Here is a 14534-nt window from a genome sequence, read left to right as displayed (position 1 = left end):
AACAATGAGTGAGGGGAAATTACTTGTCAAAGCTGTAATGTAATGTAAGAAAAAGAGGACTTACACTGGTTTCTCCAGCCTTGCAATCTATGGTTTCTTTGAGAGCTTGTAGGGTTTGCACAACATGGTGCTCAAATTGAGAAGGCTAGAATAAAAAGTACATTACTTTTTAAACTTTCTCAGGGCTTTAAAATCAAAGAGGCAATTATTAATAATTCAGATATTGCATTCCCTTGTGTTCAATAGTAACAACATAATAAACTTTTTCAAAAATGCTGTGTAATTATGTTGCATCTCCAGAGCAAGTTCAAAGTGCTTTCCATGTCCAATTCGCAATGCATTTGAACATCTTTTTAAAACAATCTGAAATCTGATATTACAATTTTCCCACAAACTGACAAGACTTCTGAAGTAAAATCTTGAAGTTGGTTTAATATACACTTCTATTACACATTAAAATAAACAGAATGAAACATATTTAAATGACAAATTAAAAACAAATGCGAAATGAAAACTTAAAACAACTGTTTTCCATTCTGGCATTCACAGTTACTGAAAATGGGGTTCTATCATTCATCACAGTGGCTAAGATCCAGATTACAATATGATACAGGGCTACTTATACCAAGATTAAAACTCAAATTGACTTATGTTTCATTGGCCTTTTTACAAAACTCACACTATTTGTAAGCTAGGTAACTCTTCCTTCTAATTATTACAGGAAATGTTATGCCTTTTGTCAACCACTTTGAGTAAAATCTTACATTATTTATGAAAACAAAGCCATTCTTCAAGCAGCTTATTGCGTTATAAAGTTAGAAAACAAAATCAGTCATCAGGGAAACAAGACTGAAACTATTTCACTACTTCAATGTTAGGAACTATAAACATCTTGAAGGTATCGACAATTATTTTGAAAGTTACAATAAAAATAAAGATTTGGAGGATGTAATTGCCAATAGCATAATATGAAGGCCATCCATTATCTGTAGTAGATGTCTGAACTTCGTTCATTTACAGTCAATCAAAAAAACATGGCAGCATACACTGTATGGATTCCTCTGTCGATAACTAGTAGGAACAAATACATAGTATTATAGTACTGTAGTAGTATTGGTAGTGTTCTAATTTATTCTGCAAATCATTTAAATACATTGTTACTGAGTTAAACAGAAGTTAGTTTTGTTTGATACCTTTTTAACTATTTCCACGAATCTTTTGCTAATTGGGACAGCTGTTTAATTGGGCCAAAATATAATGGTCCTAATATAGCCCAATTAACTGGAATTTATAGAAACTGTATTTATAGACAGCAAATAGTAGAAACCTCATGCTAAAGGCTGAATTCCCAAAATATTGGCACATAACTTGTCTCCTCTTTTTCCAGTCCTGATGAAGGGTTTCTACCAAAAACGTTGATCTTTTATTTCCCTCCATAGATGCTGCCTAACTTGCTGTTCCTTCGGCATTTTGTCTGTGTTGCTCAAGTTTCCAGCTTCTGTATAATATCTCATTTATATGGTCTCAGACCAGTATTAGTACTAACCAAAGAAGTGATCCCTTCATTGTCAACAATCCAGTCTTCTTTCTCTGCAAGCCTCTTAACATCTAAATAAGAAACAGAAGTTTAGATATAAATACAAAAGGGCACAACAAATGCATCTGAACGGATATCTTCCTTGCAACAAATGAAAAAAAAAATGCGTTTTATTTGAGAAGTGAGAATCTATACTTTACAAACATTCTTTATGTGACTCTTATTTCACTGTATTATAAAATAATTGGTTATCTTGCTTTGAGATTTAGGGAACCATTCAGTTAGTTTAGTAAATGAACGATTTACTCTATTGAAAGAACGGGGGAATTAACAATGAGTAAAGATCTTCTGTCAAAATGTTTTGGCATTAGAAGACAATACTGCAGACACCATCTGATTTCCTTTATTTTCTGTTGTACTTGAGATCAAATGAATCTACGGCTTTTGCTTTTTTAATCACTACCTCAATGACCATAACACTTCCATGTACTTAAAATATTCTGTGGCCCCTGTATAGGATCATTAAACAAAAAAAAAATGGATTGACAACAAGCTGCATAAGAGATTAGGACGGATGACCAAAATTTGGATTAACAAGGTAACAACTTAAAAAGGTGTGTAAAGGACTCCAATATAGAAAGGATAAAATTATTAACATGAGAGTTTCAACACCAGATGAATTGAAAAAGGGATAGGCAATGGTAATATGAAGAATTCCTTGTGATGTAGAGTACATGAACAAATTCTCAATAAGTTCCAAGGTTACAAACAGGTTCAGCTTCAGAAACATAATCAGGCTCAGGGATGAAGCTAGTGGCTAGGAGATGGAGATTGAAATCAGAAGCAAATACAACAGCTTTGGCCGGTGAATTGTTTATCCATTGCTTTATGTCTAATATGCAGTATGACAAAGCAAGGCCAGTAGCTCTTTTAGATACAGCAGAGTCAACCCCATTAACAAAGCAAGAACTGTGTTCCGAAGAAAATTCAGTCATTAAAACATGCAGAACAAATAAAAAACAATTCAAATCAGTTTCATACCTTGTTTGAGTCTTGACATGTCCTGACAAACAATTACTTGTATTCTTTGAGCTGCTGAATTATTGGCTTGTTCAAGCTTTTGATTAGAATCAATTCTATTAGGTTTTAGAAATGGCTAATCTTTTGCACTAGCATACTTATTTTAAAATGCTAAGTCTATAATCTGCCCCTTTGCCTTTGTGGAATTTCCACCATATTTTTGGAGAAACTAGAAGTAGATAGAACTAGCTCACAGAAAACAACTTGGCTGGCGAGGATCTGCTCAAGATAAGTGATGTGTACAAAACCAGATACTTACCATCAGCAGTCTGCTGCAAGGTAACCATGAGACAATGCACTCTCAAATCCAAGATTAGCTCTTGAATTGTTTGCAGGAGATCATTCGGAATTTCCAGTGCTGTCAAAGATTCATAATTAAGCCTGTCATTTAATCAAAAGAAAAAGAATTAGTCGATGACTTTTAACTTTACAACATATCTACATTCTTATCAAGAAACTAAGTAACTATTGGAGTTAACCAGCTCAATTTTCCCCTTCATTCTGAGAAGACTGAGGAGGTAGGAATCAGGATAAATGGAACATAATAGAAAAACATACACAGTGCAGCTGACCATAATATTAGCAGCTAAAAGCATTCTGCTTTTGTGAGGAAGGAAAGGCCTCAGGAAGAGAGCTGGAAATACATTAGGCCCTTATATTAAACTACAGGAGAATCTGGGAGAGTCTCAATCTTATAAAACAATGTTTCATACTTCTTCAGAATCAGGTTAAATATCATTCCAATACTGAGCCAGCCAAAATTACCTTTGCTGATATCATGAAAGCAATGCAGGAATATTTAGAACCAAAACCATTGTTAATTGCAGAATGCTTCAGGTTTCATAAATGGAATCAAAAGGAAAGGGTGTCCATTTCAGCATGAGATTGTCTGAGCATTGTCAGTTCAGTGATGTGCTTAATGATACACTGAGAGATCACTTAGTTTGCGAAATCTTACAAGAAAGCATTCAAAATCAGTTCCTAGCTGAAGCACAACTCACATTTAAAGAAGTGGTTGAAATCACTATCAATGGAAACAGCAGCCAGAGACTCAATTGAGTTGTATTCAAGAATAAAAGTGAGTGCGAACAAAATTGCAATTCTGAGCGGAAACCTGCCTGGCCGAACAAATTGTGTTGCCATCGTAGCAGCAGCTCACATACACCAGACCAATGCACATTAAAAAGGCAAAAATGGAGAAAATACAACAAAGTAGACACACATAAAGAGCATGCCAGACAGACAAAAATAAATATACTGCACAGGGAAGAGAAAAAGATAAAAAGTCAAGTTGCAGTTTCAACAAGAGCACTAATCTGTATGCTGTTGATAAACAAATTTGATAATGATGAGAGTGAGACAAACTGCATAGCCTTGAGATTTACATTGTAAAAACTAACAATGGACAAGTCCGCAAGAAGGGTCTTGGCACAAAACACTGTTGTTTATTCATTTCCATAGAAGCTGCCTGACTTGCTGAGTTCCTCCAGCATTTTGTGTGTGTTGCAATAGACAAGCACCAATAGGCTTGCACCAGAAGTGAGTGGCAAATTAATTAAAATGATATTGGACACTGGCTCAGCTGTTTGAGTCATTCCACAAAACGAGTATGAATAGTAGTTCAAAGTTACTGAACTGAAGCCTGCAGATAGCCAACTAAGAATTTATACTGAAGAAAAGAAAACTCCAATGGGAATGACATTTGTAACAGTGAAATACAACAACCAACAAGCTACAATAGGCTTGTATGTGATAAAAACAGAAGAGTCAACATTGTGGGGATGTGACCGGCTGAGCCAACTACAACTTGATTGGAGATCCATCCACAACTTGCATGCCACATTCCTTGTAATAGAGTCAGCTGAAAGTGAATTAAGAAAAAATACTAGATGATGCCACAGCCACGTTCAAGGATAGTATTGGAAATCTCAGACATATAGAAACATAGAAAATAGGTGCAGGAGTAGGCCATTCGGCCCTTCAAGCCTGCACCGCCATTCAGTATGATCATGGCTGATCATCCAACTCAGAACCCTGCACCCTCCATACCCCCTGATCCCTTTAGCCACAAGGGCCATATCTAACTCCCTCTTAAATATAGCCAATGAACTGGCCTCAAATGTTTCCTGTGGCAGAGAATTTAACAGATTCACCACTCTCTGTGTGAAGAAGTTTTTCATAATCTCGGTCCTAAAAGGCTTCCCCTTTATCCTCAAACTGTGACCCCTCGTTCTGGACTTCCCCAACATCGGGAACAATCGTCCTGCATCTAGCCTGTCCAATCCCTTTAGGATTTTATACGTTTCAATCAGATCCCCCCTCAATCTTCTAAATTCCAACGAGTATAAGCCTAGTTCATCCAGTCTTTCATCACATGAAAGTCCTGCCATCCCAGGAATCAATCTGGTGAACCTTCTTTGTACTCCCTCTATGGCAAGGATCTCTTTCCTCAGATTAGGGGACCAAAACTGCACACAATACTCCAGGTGTGGTCTCACCAAGGCCTTGTACAACTGCGGTAGTACCTCCCTGCTCCTGTACTCGAATCCTCTTGCTATAAATGCCAGAATACCATTCGCCTTTTTCACCGCCTGCTGTACCTGCATGCCCACTTTCAATGACTGGTGTATAATGACACCCAGGTCTCGTTGCACCTCCCCTTTTCCTAATCGGCCATCATTCAGATAATAATCTGTTTTCCTATTTTTGCCACCAAAGTGGATTACTTCACATTCATTCACATTAAATTGCATCTGCCATGAATTTGCCCACTCACCTAACTAATCCAAGTCACCCTGCATCCTCTTAGCATCCTCCTCACAGCTAACACTGCCGCCCAGCTTCGTGTCATCCGCAAACTTGGAGATGCTGCATTTAATTCCCTCATCCAAGTCATTAATATATATTGTAAACAACTGGGGTCCCAGCACTGAGCCTTGCGGTACCCCACTAGTCACTGCCTGCCATTCTGAAAAGGTCCCGTTTATTCCCACTCTTTGCTTCCTGTCTGCCAACCAATTCTCTATCCATATCAATACCTTACCCCCAATACCGTGTGCTTTAAGTTTGCACACTAATCTCCTGTGTGGGACCTTGTCAAAAGCCTTTTGAAAATCCAAATATACCACATCCACTGGTTCTCCCCTATCCACTCTACTAGTTACATCCTCAAAAAATTCTATGAGATTCGTCAGACATGATTTTCCTTTCACAAATCCATGCTGACTTTGTCCGATAATTTCACCGCTTTCCAAATGTGCTGTTATCACATCTTTGATAACTGACTCCAGCAGTTTCCCCACCACTGATGTTAGGCTAACTGGTCTATAATTCCCTGGTTTCTCTCTCCCTCCTTTTTTAAAAAGTGGGGTTACATTAGCCACCCTCCAATCCTCAGGAACTAGTCCAGAATCTAACGAGTTTTGAAAAATTATCACTAATGCATCCACTATTTCTTGGGCTGCTTCCTTAAGCACTCTGGGATGCAGACCATCTGGCCCTGGGGATTTATCTGCCTTTAATCCCTTCAATTTACCTAACACCACTTCCCTACTAACATGTATTTCGCTCAGTTCCTCCATCTCACTGGACCCTCTGTCCCATACTATTTCTGGAAGATTATTTATGTCCTCCTTAATGAAGACAGAACCAAAGTAATTATTCAATTGGTCTGCCATGTCCTTGCTCCCCATAATCAATTCACCTGTTTCTGTCTGTAGGGGACCTACATTTGTCTTAACCAATCTTTTTCTTTTCACATATCTATAAAAGCTTTTACAGTCAGTTTTTATGTTCCCTGCCAGTTTTCTCTCATAATCTTTTTTCCTCTTCCTAATTAAGCCCTTTGTCTTCCTCGGCTGAACTCTGAATTTCTCCCAGTCCTCAGGTGATCCACTTTTTCTGGCTAATTTGTATGCTTCTTCTTTGGAATTGATACTATCCCTAATTTCCCTTGTCAGCCATGGGTGCACTGCCTTCCTTGATTTATTCTTTTGTCAAACTGGGATGAACAGGACGAATATCAAGCGTAGAATAGTACTAAATGACAATGCTACAACTAAGTTTTTCCAAAGCAAGTCCAGTTCCTTATACCATCCATGATAAAATAGCCAGTGAGCTTGATCACATGAAGGCTGAAGGAAAACTTTACAAGTTTGAGTGGAGCCCATGGGCAATACTAGTGGTCTCCAGTAGCCAAAAAGAGTGAGTCTGTCAAGATCTGTGGTGATTTTAAGGGCACCATCAACCTACTACTCAAAGTAGATCAATACTCTTTGTCCATGATAGAGAATATCTTTGGAAAACTTTCTGGAGGGAAACACTTCACAATTCAAACTTTGCTGAGGCCTACCTGCAGGAGGAGATGGAAGAGGAGTCCATAGTGTTTCTCACCATAAACACTCACAAAGGGCTTTATTGCTAATATAGGCTTATTTTTGGAGGAGCATCTGCACCTGTACTCTGGCAGAAAGCTATGGACCAGGTGCTGCAAGGCTGTCCAGATACTCAGTGTTATCTGGATGACATCATTATTACTCATAAGGATGACAAAGAACATCTCCAAAATCTCAAGATAGCATTAACAAGATTAGATCATTATGGGTTCAGAGCAAGTGTGAATTCTTTAAACCAAGCATCAATAATTGTGGTCACACCATGATGCACCAAGTGTGCTGAGAAAATTCAAGCAGTGGTGGGAACTCCCAAGGCCAAAGGACGTGGCACAATTATGGCCCTTTTCAGGATTTGTCAATTACAACAGCAGGTTCCTGCCAAATCTGGCTATTGTGCTCCACTCCTTAGACTCATTACTACAGATCGGGTAGAAATGGCAATGGACAAAGCAGTGTGAGGTGGTTTTCCAAAACAGAAATGGTGAGATCAGATGGTGAAGTCTGCCCATGACGTGGATGGCTGGGATATGGAAAAGATGCAGGTGAGGGCAGCATCAATGGTGGAAGAAGGTAGACACTGTTCTTTGAAAGAGGACACCTCTGATGTTCTGACAAGGAAAGCCCCATCTTGTGAAATGTGAAAATGAGGCGGTCAGAGCCAGGGAATTGAAAGCTGTTGAGGAAATCAAGAGAATGTGAAATGTTGCAGACTTTGGTGGGACTGAACCAAAGGGGATAGAATGGAATTGAGGTATGAGGTCATGAGTTCAATAACATTTATTTTATTTTATATTTATTTAGAGATACAGCGCAGAACAGACCCTTCTGGCCCAACGATCCACACCATCCAGCAACCCACCTATACAACCCCACCCTAATCACTGGACAGTATATAATGTCCAATTAACCTACTAATCAATACATCTTTGGACTGTGGGAGGAAACCCAGGCACCATGAGGAAACGCACGTGGTCACAGGAAGAATGTACAATCTCTTTACAGGTACCGCCGGAAATGAACTCCAGACTCTGATGTCCCAAGCTATAACAGTGTCATGCTAGCCGGTATGCTACCAATTTCTCAGAACGGAGACTGCAGAGTTTAAATTAAAACATGATATTGTATTTTGTAATTGGAATACTGTTCCAGATATAATATTTCATGTATTAAATCTTATGTTTAATAAAGGTATTAAATAATAAGCCAAAGAGCAAAATTTCACAGTAATGAGTATGAGTAGGACAGAGTACAGGGCACAAGTTCCTTTAATTATAAGGTCTAAATACATTTTCAAATGTTTCAAGTAAGTTTGTAAAAGTCTTGGATCTTGCTTTATATGTTTAATTATCGTGTCAATATGCAAAGGGAAAGTGATGATCTGAAATCAACTTAAGTGTTATATTTTTGCTAATTCTGTTTCAGTCACAATGAAATATTACATCATTGATTTTTCTATTATGTAGTCACAGGTTCATAAATAGTGTCCTACAGTAGAAACAGGCCATTCAGCCCAATTCCTTCATACCAACCAAGATGCCTATCTGAGCTAATCCTACTTACCTCCAAATCTCCTATATCCCTCTATATCTTACCTTGTCAAGTTCCTACACAAGTGCCTTTTAAATGTATCTGCCTCAACTACTTTCTCTGGCAGCCCAATTTATACACAGACCACCCACTGGGTAAAAAAAAGTTGTTTTTTAGTTTTCTATTAAAATCTCTCTCCTCTTACCCTGAACCTATGTTGTCTAGTTTTCAATTCCCTAACCTTGGGAAAAAGACAATGTGTGCCTTCACCCTATCTATACCCCTCATGATTTTATACACTTCTATCCCTATCGGACCTAATTCTCCCATGTTCCATTGACTGAAGTCACAACCTGCTTAATCTTTCTGCATAGCTCAGTCCCTCAAGATCCAGCAACATCATCATGTAGCTCCTCTGCCCTGTCCAGCTTAATGGTATCTTTCTAATCGCAGGCCAAGTAAAACTGAACATAATATTCCAATCATGGCTTCACCAACATCTTGAGCAACTGCAATATAACAACCCAACTTCTATCTTCAGTGTCACGACTGATAAGGTCAGCAGGCCAAATGTCTTCTTCAACACCCTATCTAACTGTGATGCCACTTTCAGGAAACCATGTACTGGTCTCTCTGTTCCACAACACTCCCTAGGACTGTGAAAGTCCTACTCTGATTTGTCTTTGCAAAATGCAACACCATGCTCTTACCTGAATTAAATTCCATTTTTCATTCTTAAGTTCTCACCTGCCTAAACTGACATATACCTCCTTCTTTGTCCTGGCCAGAGGCTGAATATTCCAAGTTAATCAGGGTTCTGTAATCCTGCCAACATTACCCTTCACCTTAATGTCAGTTTAGCAACATGTGGTGTTCTTTAAGTGGTACATACTCAATCAGCCACATTATTGTGCTTCCACTCTCATCAACAAAGCCAAATAACCCTACTGAGGACCAAAAGTAGTCCACAACTCAGAGTTTCAGGTCAGAAGTTTGGAGTGCAAACAGAGGAACCTGCATGCTTACCAGAAAACAGACAGTTGTGATTCTGTGAGGTGGAGTCTTTGACATATCACCTCTAGCTACAATTCAGAAAAGTTTGTCAATTGTGCTGTGCTATCTATCATTACTTCAAAATACTCCTTACTTCCTCTATGTTATTACAGTTACCAAAATGTCTAAAAATTAAAAAAAAAATCAGATAATAACACTAACCATATTCAGTTCTAATTTACCTCATAGTATGAATAATGTGGGTTAGCCACTGGCCTGAAAGTTCCATTTTTGCCTCCCACCCTCCATATTGTTTCAGCTCCACCTCAGTCAGGCTGGTTGGAAGAAGAGCTCCTCGGATGAGTTTCACAAGTGAATTTATTATCTCTTGAATCATTTTCTATTAATTAAAAAAATCAATGTATCATTTCAGCAGGCATGACTACATTTAGAAAAATACTTTTCTTAAAAATCTTATTGAAAATGGAGAAAACATTTGAAAACAAATATATCTTTATACCTTGAAATCATTTTGTCGGGATCTGGCATTTTTCTTAAGTTTCTCAAATTGTCCTGATTTTTCTCCTGTCTTTAATTACAACAGTAAAATAGGGGTTACAATCAGAAGTAAATAAGGGAAACATGAAAGAATCAATGAATGAAAATGGAATTTACTTTCAAAATATTGATATTATAATTTTTAAGAAACTAATTAATTATCAGAGAAAATAAAGCATGAAAGATAAATCCGACATAATAGCTGAAAGTCCAAAAACATTATACTTTCACATCATATATTCCCTTTGGTTATTTAGAAACATGTTGTAACAGTGTTTTCTCAGTAAGCAATTAACTATAGATATGTAAATGAGACTGTACATCAAGTGAAAATAAAAGTTATAACCTAGATTTAATGTGGTAAATGCTGTGGGGTGTTTATACTGAGAATGGTGTAGGAAGCCTGCCTATAAATAAAGACTTCCTACATGGTCTGATGAAACGTACATTCTCTACAATACCAGCATTGTGGGGGTTGACGAATAGAAAATATTAATACATTAATCAAAATTGCAAAAGTCACTACTATTAAGGATTTATAATGCATATCAGTGAAGTACCTGTTGATGTATTGACTTACAAAGTTACAGGGAAAAAAAAAAAGATTCTAATTAATTAATTAATAAGCTGTCAAGCCTTACCACTGGTTAATGGTTTTATATTATACAATTTATATTCACTTGGTTTCTCGCTTATGCATTATCAGATTCCAACAAATTTCATTACTGTCTTTCCCAAAGACAGTCTACATTTTGTCATTAAGAAAAAAGAAAACAATAAAAAATGACTGAACAAAAGAAAAATGATGATAATACTCTCTTATTACAGACATGGCACTGACTAGTACAGAGCCAGCTTAAATGCCAGCTGAATTATACAGGATTTATTTAGTTAAAGCTTTCACTGCACTGATGTCAACTGGGAAATCTTGGATACAAAGTCAAAGGAATATGTATAACTGAAGAAAATATTATTCTCAGACCCATTGGCTGGACAAGGAATTAAGTGACCTGTTACTTAAGTTCAAATTTTGAATGGCATTGATAAATTGCATAAAAAGATGTAAAAATAAAGTTACATGGTTTAAATATATAAATTTAGAAAACAGAAAACATAAAAGAGATTGGCTTGGCTTAAAAACAACTAAGATAATGGTGGGAGTAGAATGTGCACGCCGGAGGGAAAGCGTATGTGAGTGTGAATGAGAAAGAGAGTGTACGTGAGAGAGTGAATAAAAATTAAGACTGTTTTAGTGTTCTGTCATATTTGAGGGAATAATTATTCAGCAATACTAGCAGGGACTGGCAATCAAATCTAGACCCTGTGATATAGCTCAGATTTATTCAGCTCTCAGTAACGAAGTACCTCCAAAATGACCACAACCTTGTCATGGTTTGGAGGCGGATGTGCCTCAATGACCCGGTAAGCGATGCTGGCTGGTGTCAGGGACTGATGCTTTGGCTTTTGGTAGGGTCACCCATGCCAAACAGCTCAAAGGAAAGAGGCCAGGTCAAGAGTGGTTCGGAGTTTCACCTCAAGGCTAATAATCCTGACTGATCAAACAAAAGTCACTGTGAGAAAAACAGTAAAGAATCCTCCTACATCTGTGCATGACAGTATTCCTGAGTCTTCACTCGGAACCTGTGTGGCTGACAGTACTGAAAACCAAGAGGAAGCTACTGGCATGATGAAGGAAATAGCTCTGAACTACACTTGGCGGACAATAGAGAAGATGGCCATGGGCCTTCTTTGCTGCCCTAAACATGAGCAGGCATAATGGGCAGTAAGTAAATAAGTAACTTAGTACTGCAAAGAAAGCACACTACAGCTACTTCGAGTCCTAATTCCAATACAATTGCCACAGCACATTTGTAAAAATAAGAACTTAAAATCAATATATTAAAAAATTAGAAAGCCAGGTGAATTATGACATGTAGCTGTAAACAAAACAAGGTTACAACCAGTTGCATTTACTTCACTGAAAAGACTTCCATTCACATAGGATATCCAAAGCTTCCAGAAATTTGGCAGTTGACTTATAACAATTTCTGTTAGATTGTCAACATATGTTACAAGCTGAGGTGCCTTAAAACGCCAAGCTGCAAAACAAAATAAAAATATACAAACATATTGAATAACAACCTTTTTAAGTACAGATGTTTTGAAATGCAACCAACATTTTTATTAGCTAACACACTTGGGGCACAAAGTTACTTAGGATATCAGAATTAGATTTAATATCACTGGCATACATTGTGAAATCCGTTAACTTTATGGCAGGAGTACAATGAAATACATAATAAATACATAGTGAAAAAACTCAGATACATTAAGTATATATATATGTCTATTAAATAGATAAATTAAGTAGTGCAAAATAACAAAAATAAAAAGTAGTGAGGTAGTGTTCATGGGTTCAGTGTCCATTTAGAAGTCGGATGGCAGAAGGGGCAAAGATGTTCCTTCCCCCTTGTAATTTAAAATAAGATTGAAAATCTCAGTTACCCTGCTGAGTTCAAAAGACAGTTTTACCTAAATCTGTAATGAGAATTTCTCTCTTGGTCAATGGGCAAATTCTGAACAGTTACAAAAATAAATTCCTTTGGACAGGAACAAGTATCTCTGTGAATATTAACATACATCTGTAATTTAATGCTACAGTAAAGTAAAAAAAAGTTATAATCAAAAATAAAACTAAGGTTACTTTTAGAAGTAAATCTAAATACATGCTCAGTTCAATTGATAACTCGTCAAAGCTACTAAAGGTGTTATAATCATTCAGTGATCTCCTTTTCACTATGTGGTTGCTCAGCAAAAAGAAAACAAAGTAAAGGAGACCAAAAGAAAATTAAGGCAAAATAAAACAAGGGAATTTTAAATTACACAAACACGAGGAAATCTGCAGATGCTGGAAATTCAAGCAACACACATCAAAGTTGCTGGTATCTGTCCCCCACTTTTCCTTCGCTACATCGACGACTGCACTGACGCTGCTTTCTGCACGCATACTGAGCTCGTAGACTTTATTAATTTTGCCTCCAACTTTCACCCTGCCCTCAAGGTTACCTGGTCCATTTCCGACACCTCCCTCCCCTTATTAGATCTTTCTGTCTCTTTCTATGGAGACAGCTTATCTACTGATGTCTACTATAAGCTTACTGACTCTCACAGCTATCTGGACTATTCCTCTTCTCACCCTGTCTCTTGCAAAAATGCCATCCCCTTCTCGCAATTCCTCCGTCTCTGCCGCATCTGCTCTCAGGATGAGGCTTTTCATTCCAGGATGAGGGAGATGTCCTCCTTTTTTAAAGAAAGGGACTTCCCTTCCTCCATCATCAACTCTGTTCTCAAACGCATCTCCCCCAATTCATGCACATCTGCTCTCACTCCATCCTCCCACCACCCCACTAGGAATAGGGTTCCCCTTGTCCTCACCTACCACCCCACCAGCCTCTGGGTCCAACATATTATCCTCCGTAACTTCCGCCACCTCCAATGGGATCCCACCATCTTTCCCTCCCCCCTCCCTGCTTTCCGCAGGGATCGCTCCCTACGTGACTCCCTTGTCCATTCGTCTCCCCCATCCCTCCCCACCAATCTCCCTCCCGGCACTTATCCTTGTAAGCGGAACAAGTGCTACACATGCCCTTACACCTCCTCCCTTACCACCATTCAGGGCCCCAGACAGTCCTTCCAGGTGAGGCGACACTTCACCTGTGAGTAGGCTGGGGTGATATACTGCGTCCGGTGCTCCCGATGTGGCCTTCTATATATTGGCGAGACCCGACACAGACTGGGAGGTCGTTCCACTAAACACCTACGCTCTGTCCGCCAGAGAAAGCAGAATCTCCCAGCGGCCACACATTTTAATTCCACGTCCCATTCCCATTCTGATATGTCTATCCATGGCCTCCTCTACTGTAAAGATGAAGCCACACTCAGGTTGGAGGAACAACACCTTATATTCCGTCTGGGTAGCCTCCAACCTGATGGCATGAACACTGACTTCTCAAACTCCCGCTAATGCCCCACCTCCCCCTCGTACCCCATCCGTTATTTATTTATATACACACACATATTCATTTTCTCCCTCTCCTTTTTCTCCCTCTGTCCCTCTCACTATATCCCTTGCCCATCCTCTGGGTTTTCCCCCCTCCCCCTTTTCTTTCTCTCTCGGCCTCCTGTCCCATGATCCTCTCATATCCCTTTTGCCAATCAACTGTCCAGCTCTTGGCTCCATCCCTCCCCCTCCTGTCTTCTCCTATCATTTTGGATCTCCCCCTCCCACTTTCAAATCTCTTACTAGCTCTTCTTTCAGTTAGTCCTGACGAAGGGTCTCGGTCTGAAACGTCGACTGTACCTCTTCCTAGAGAATTTTAAATTATAACATTTCTCACTCTCACTTAAAAGTAATGCCAATCATTCATTAATCATGATATACAGCA

General features: G+C 38.6%; 1 protein-coding gene across 5 annotated transcripts in view; it reads right to left on the bottom strand.

The window, feature by feature from the left end:
- Positions 1–14534, bottom strand: part of exoc2 (exocyst complex component 2) — a 265211-nt gene that overhangs the window by 85932 nt on the left and 164745 nt on the right. For all 5 annotated transcript variants that reach the window (XM_063069708.1, XM_063069706.1, XM_063069705.1 and 2 more), the window contains 6 exons: positions 12064–12188; positions 10052–10120; positions 9774–9931; positions 2877–2998; positions 1547–1608; positions 65–145 (listed from right to left, as the gene is read on the bottom strand). In XM_063069708.1, coding sequence (XP_062925778.1) covers positions 65–145; positions 1547–1608; positions 2877–2998; positions 9774–9931; positions 10052–10120; positions 12064–12188 — 617 coding nt within the window. The remainder of the gene's footprint in view (positions 1–64; positions 146–1546; positions 1609–2876; positions 2999–9773; positions 9932–10051; positions 10121–12063; positions 12189–14534) is intronic.

This window comes from Mobula hypostoma, chromosome 17 (assembly GCF_963921235.1).
Source record: "Mobula hypostoma chromosome 17, sMobHyp1.1, whole genome shotgun sequence".
Lineage (NCBI taxonomy): Eukaryota > Metazoa > Chordata > Chondrichthyes > Myliobatiformes > Myliobatidae > Mobula > Mobula hypostoma.
Note: the sequence above shows the minus strand (reverse complement) of the source record. Positions and strands in the feature narration are given on the sequence as shown.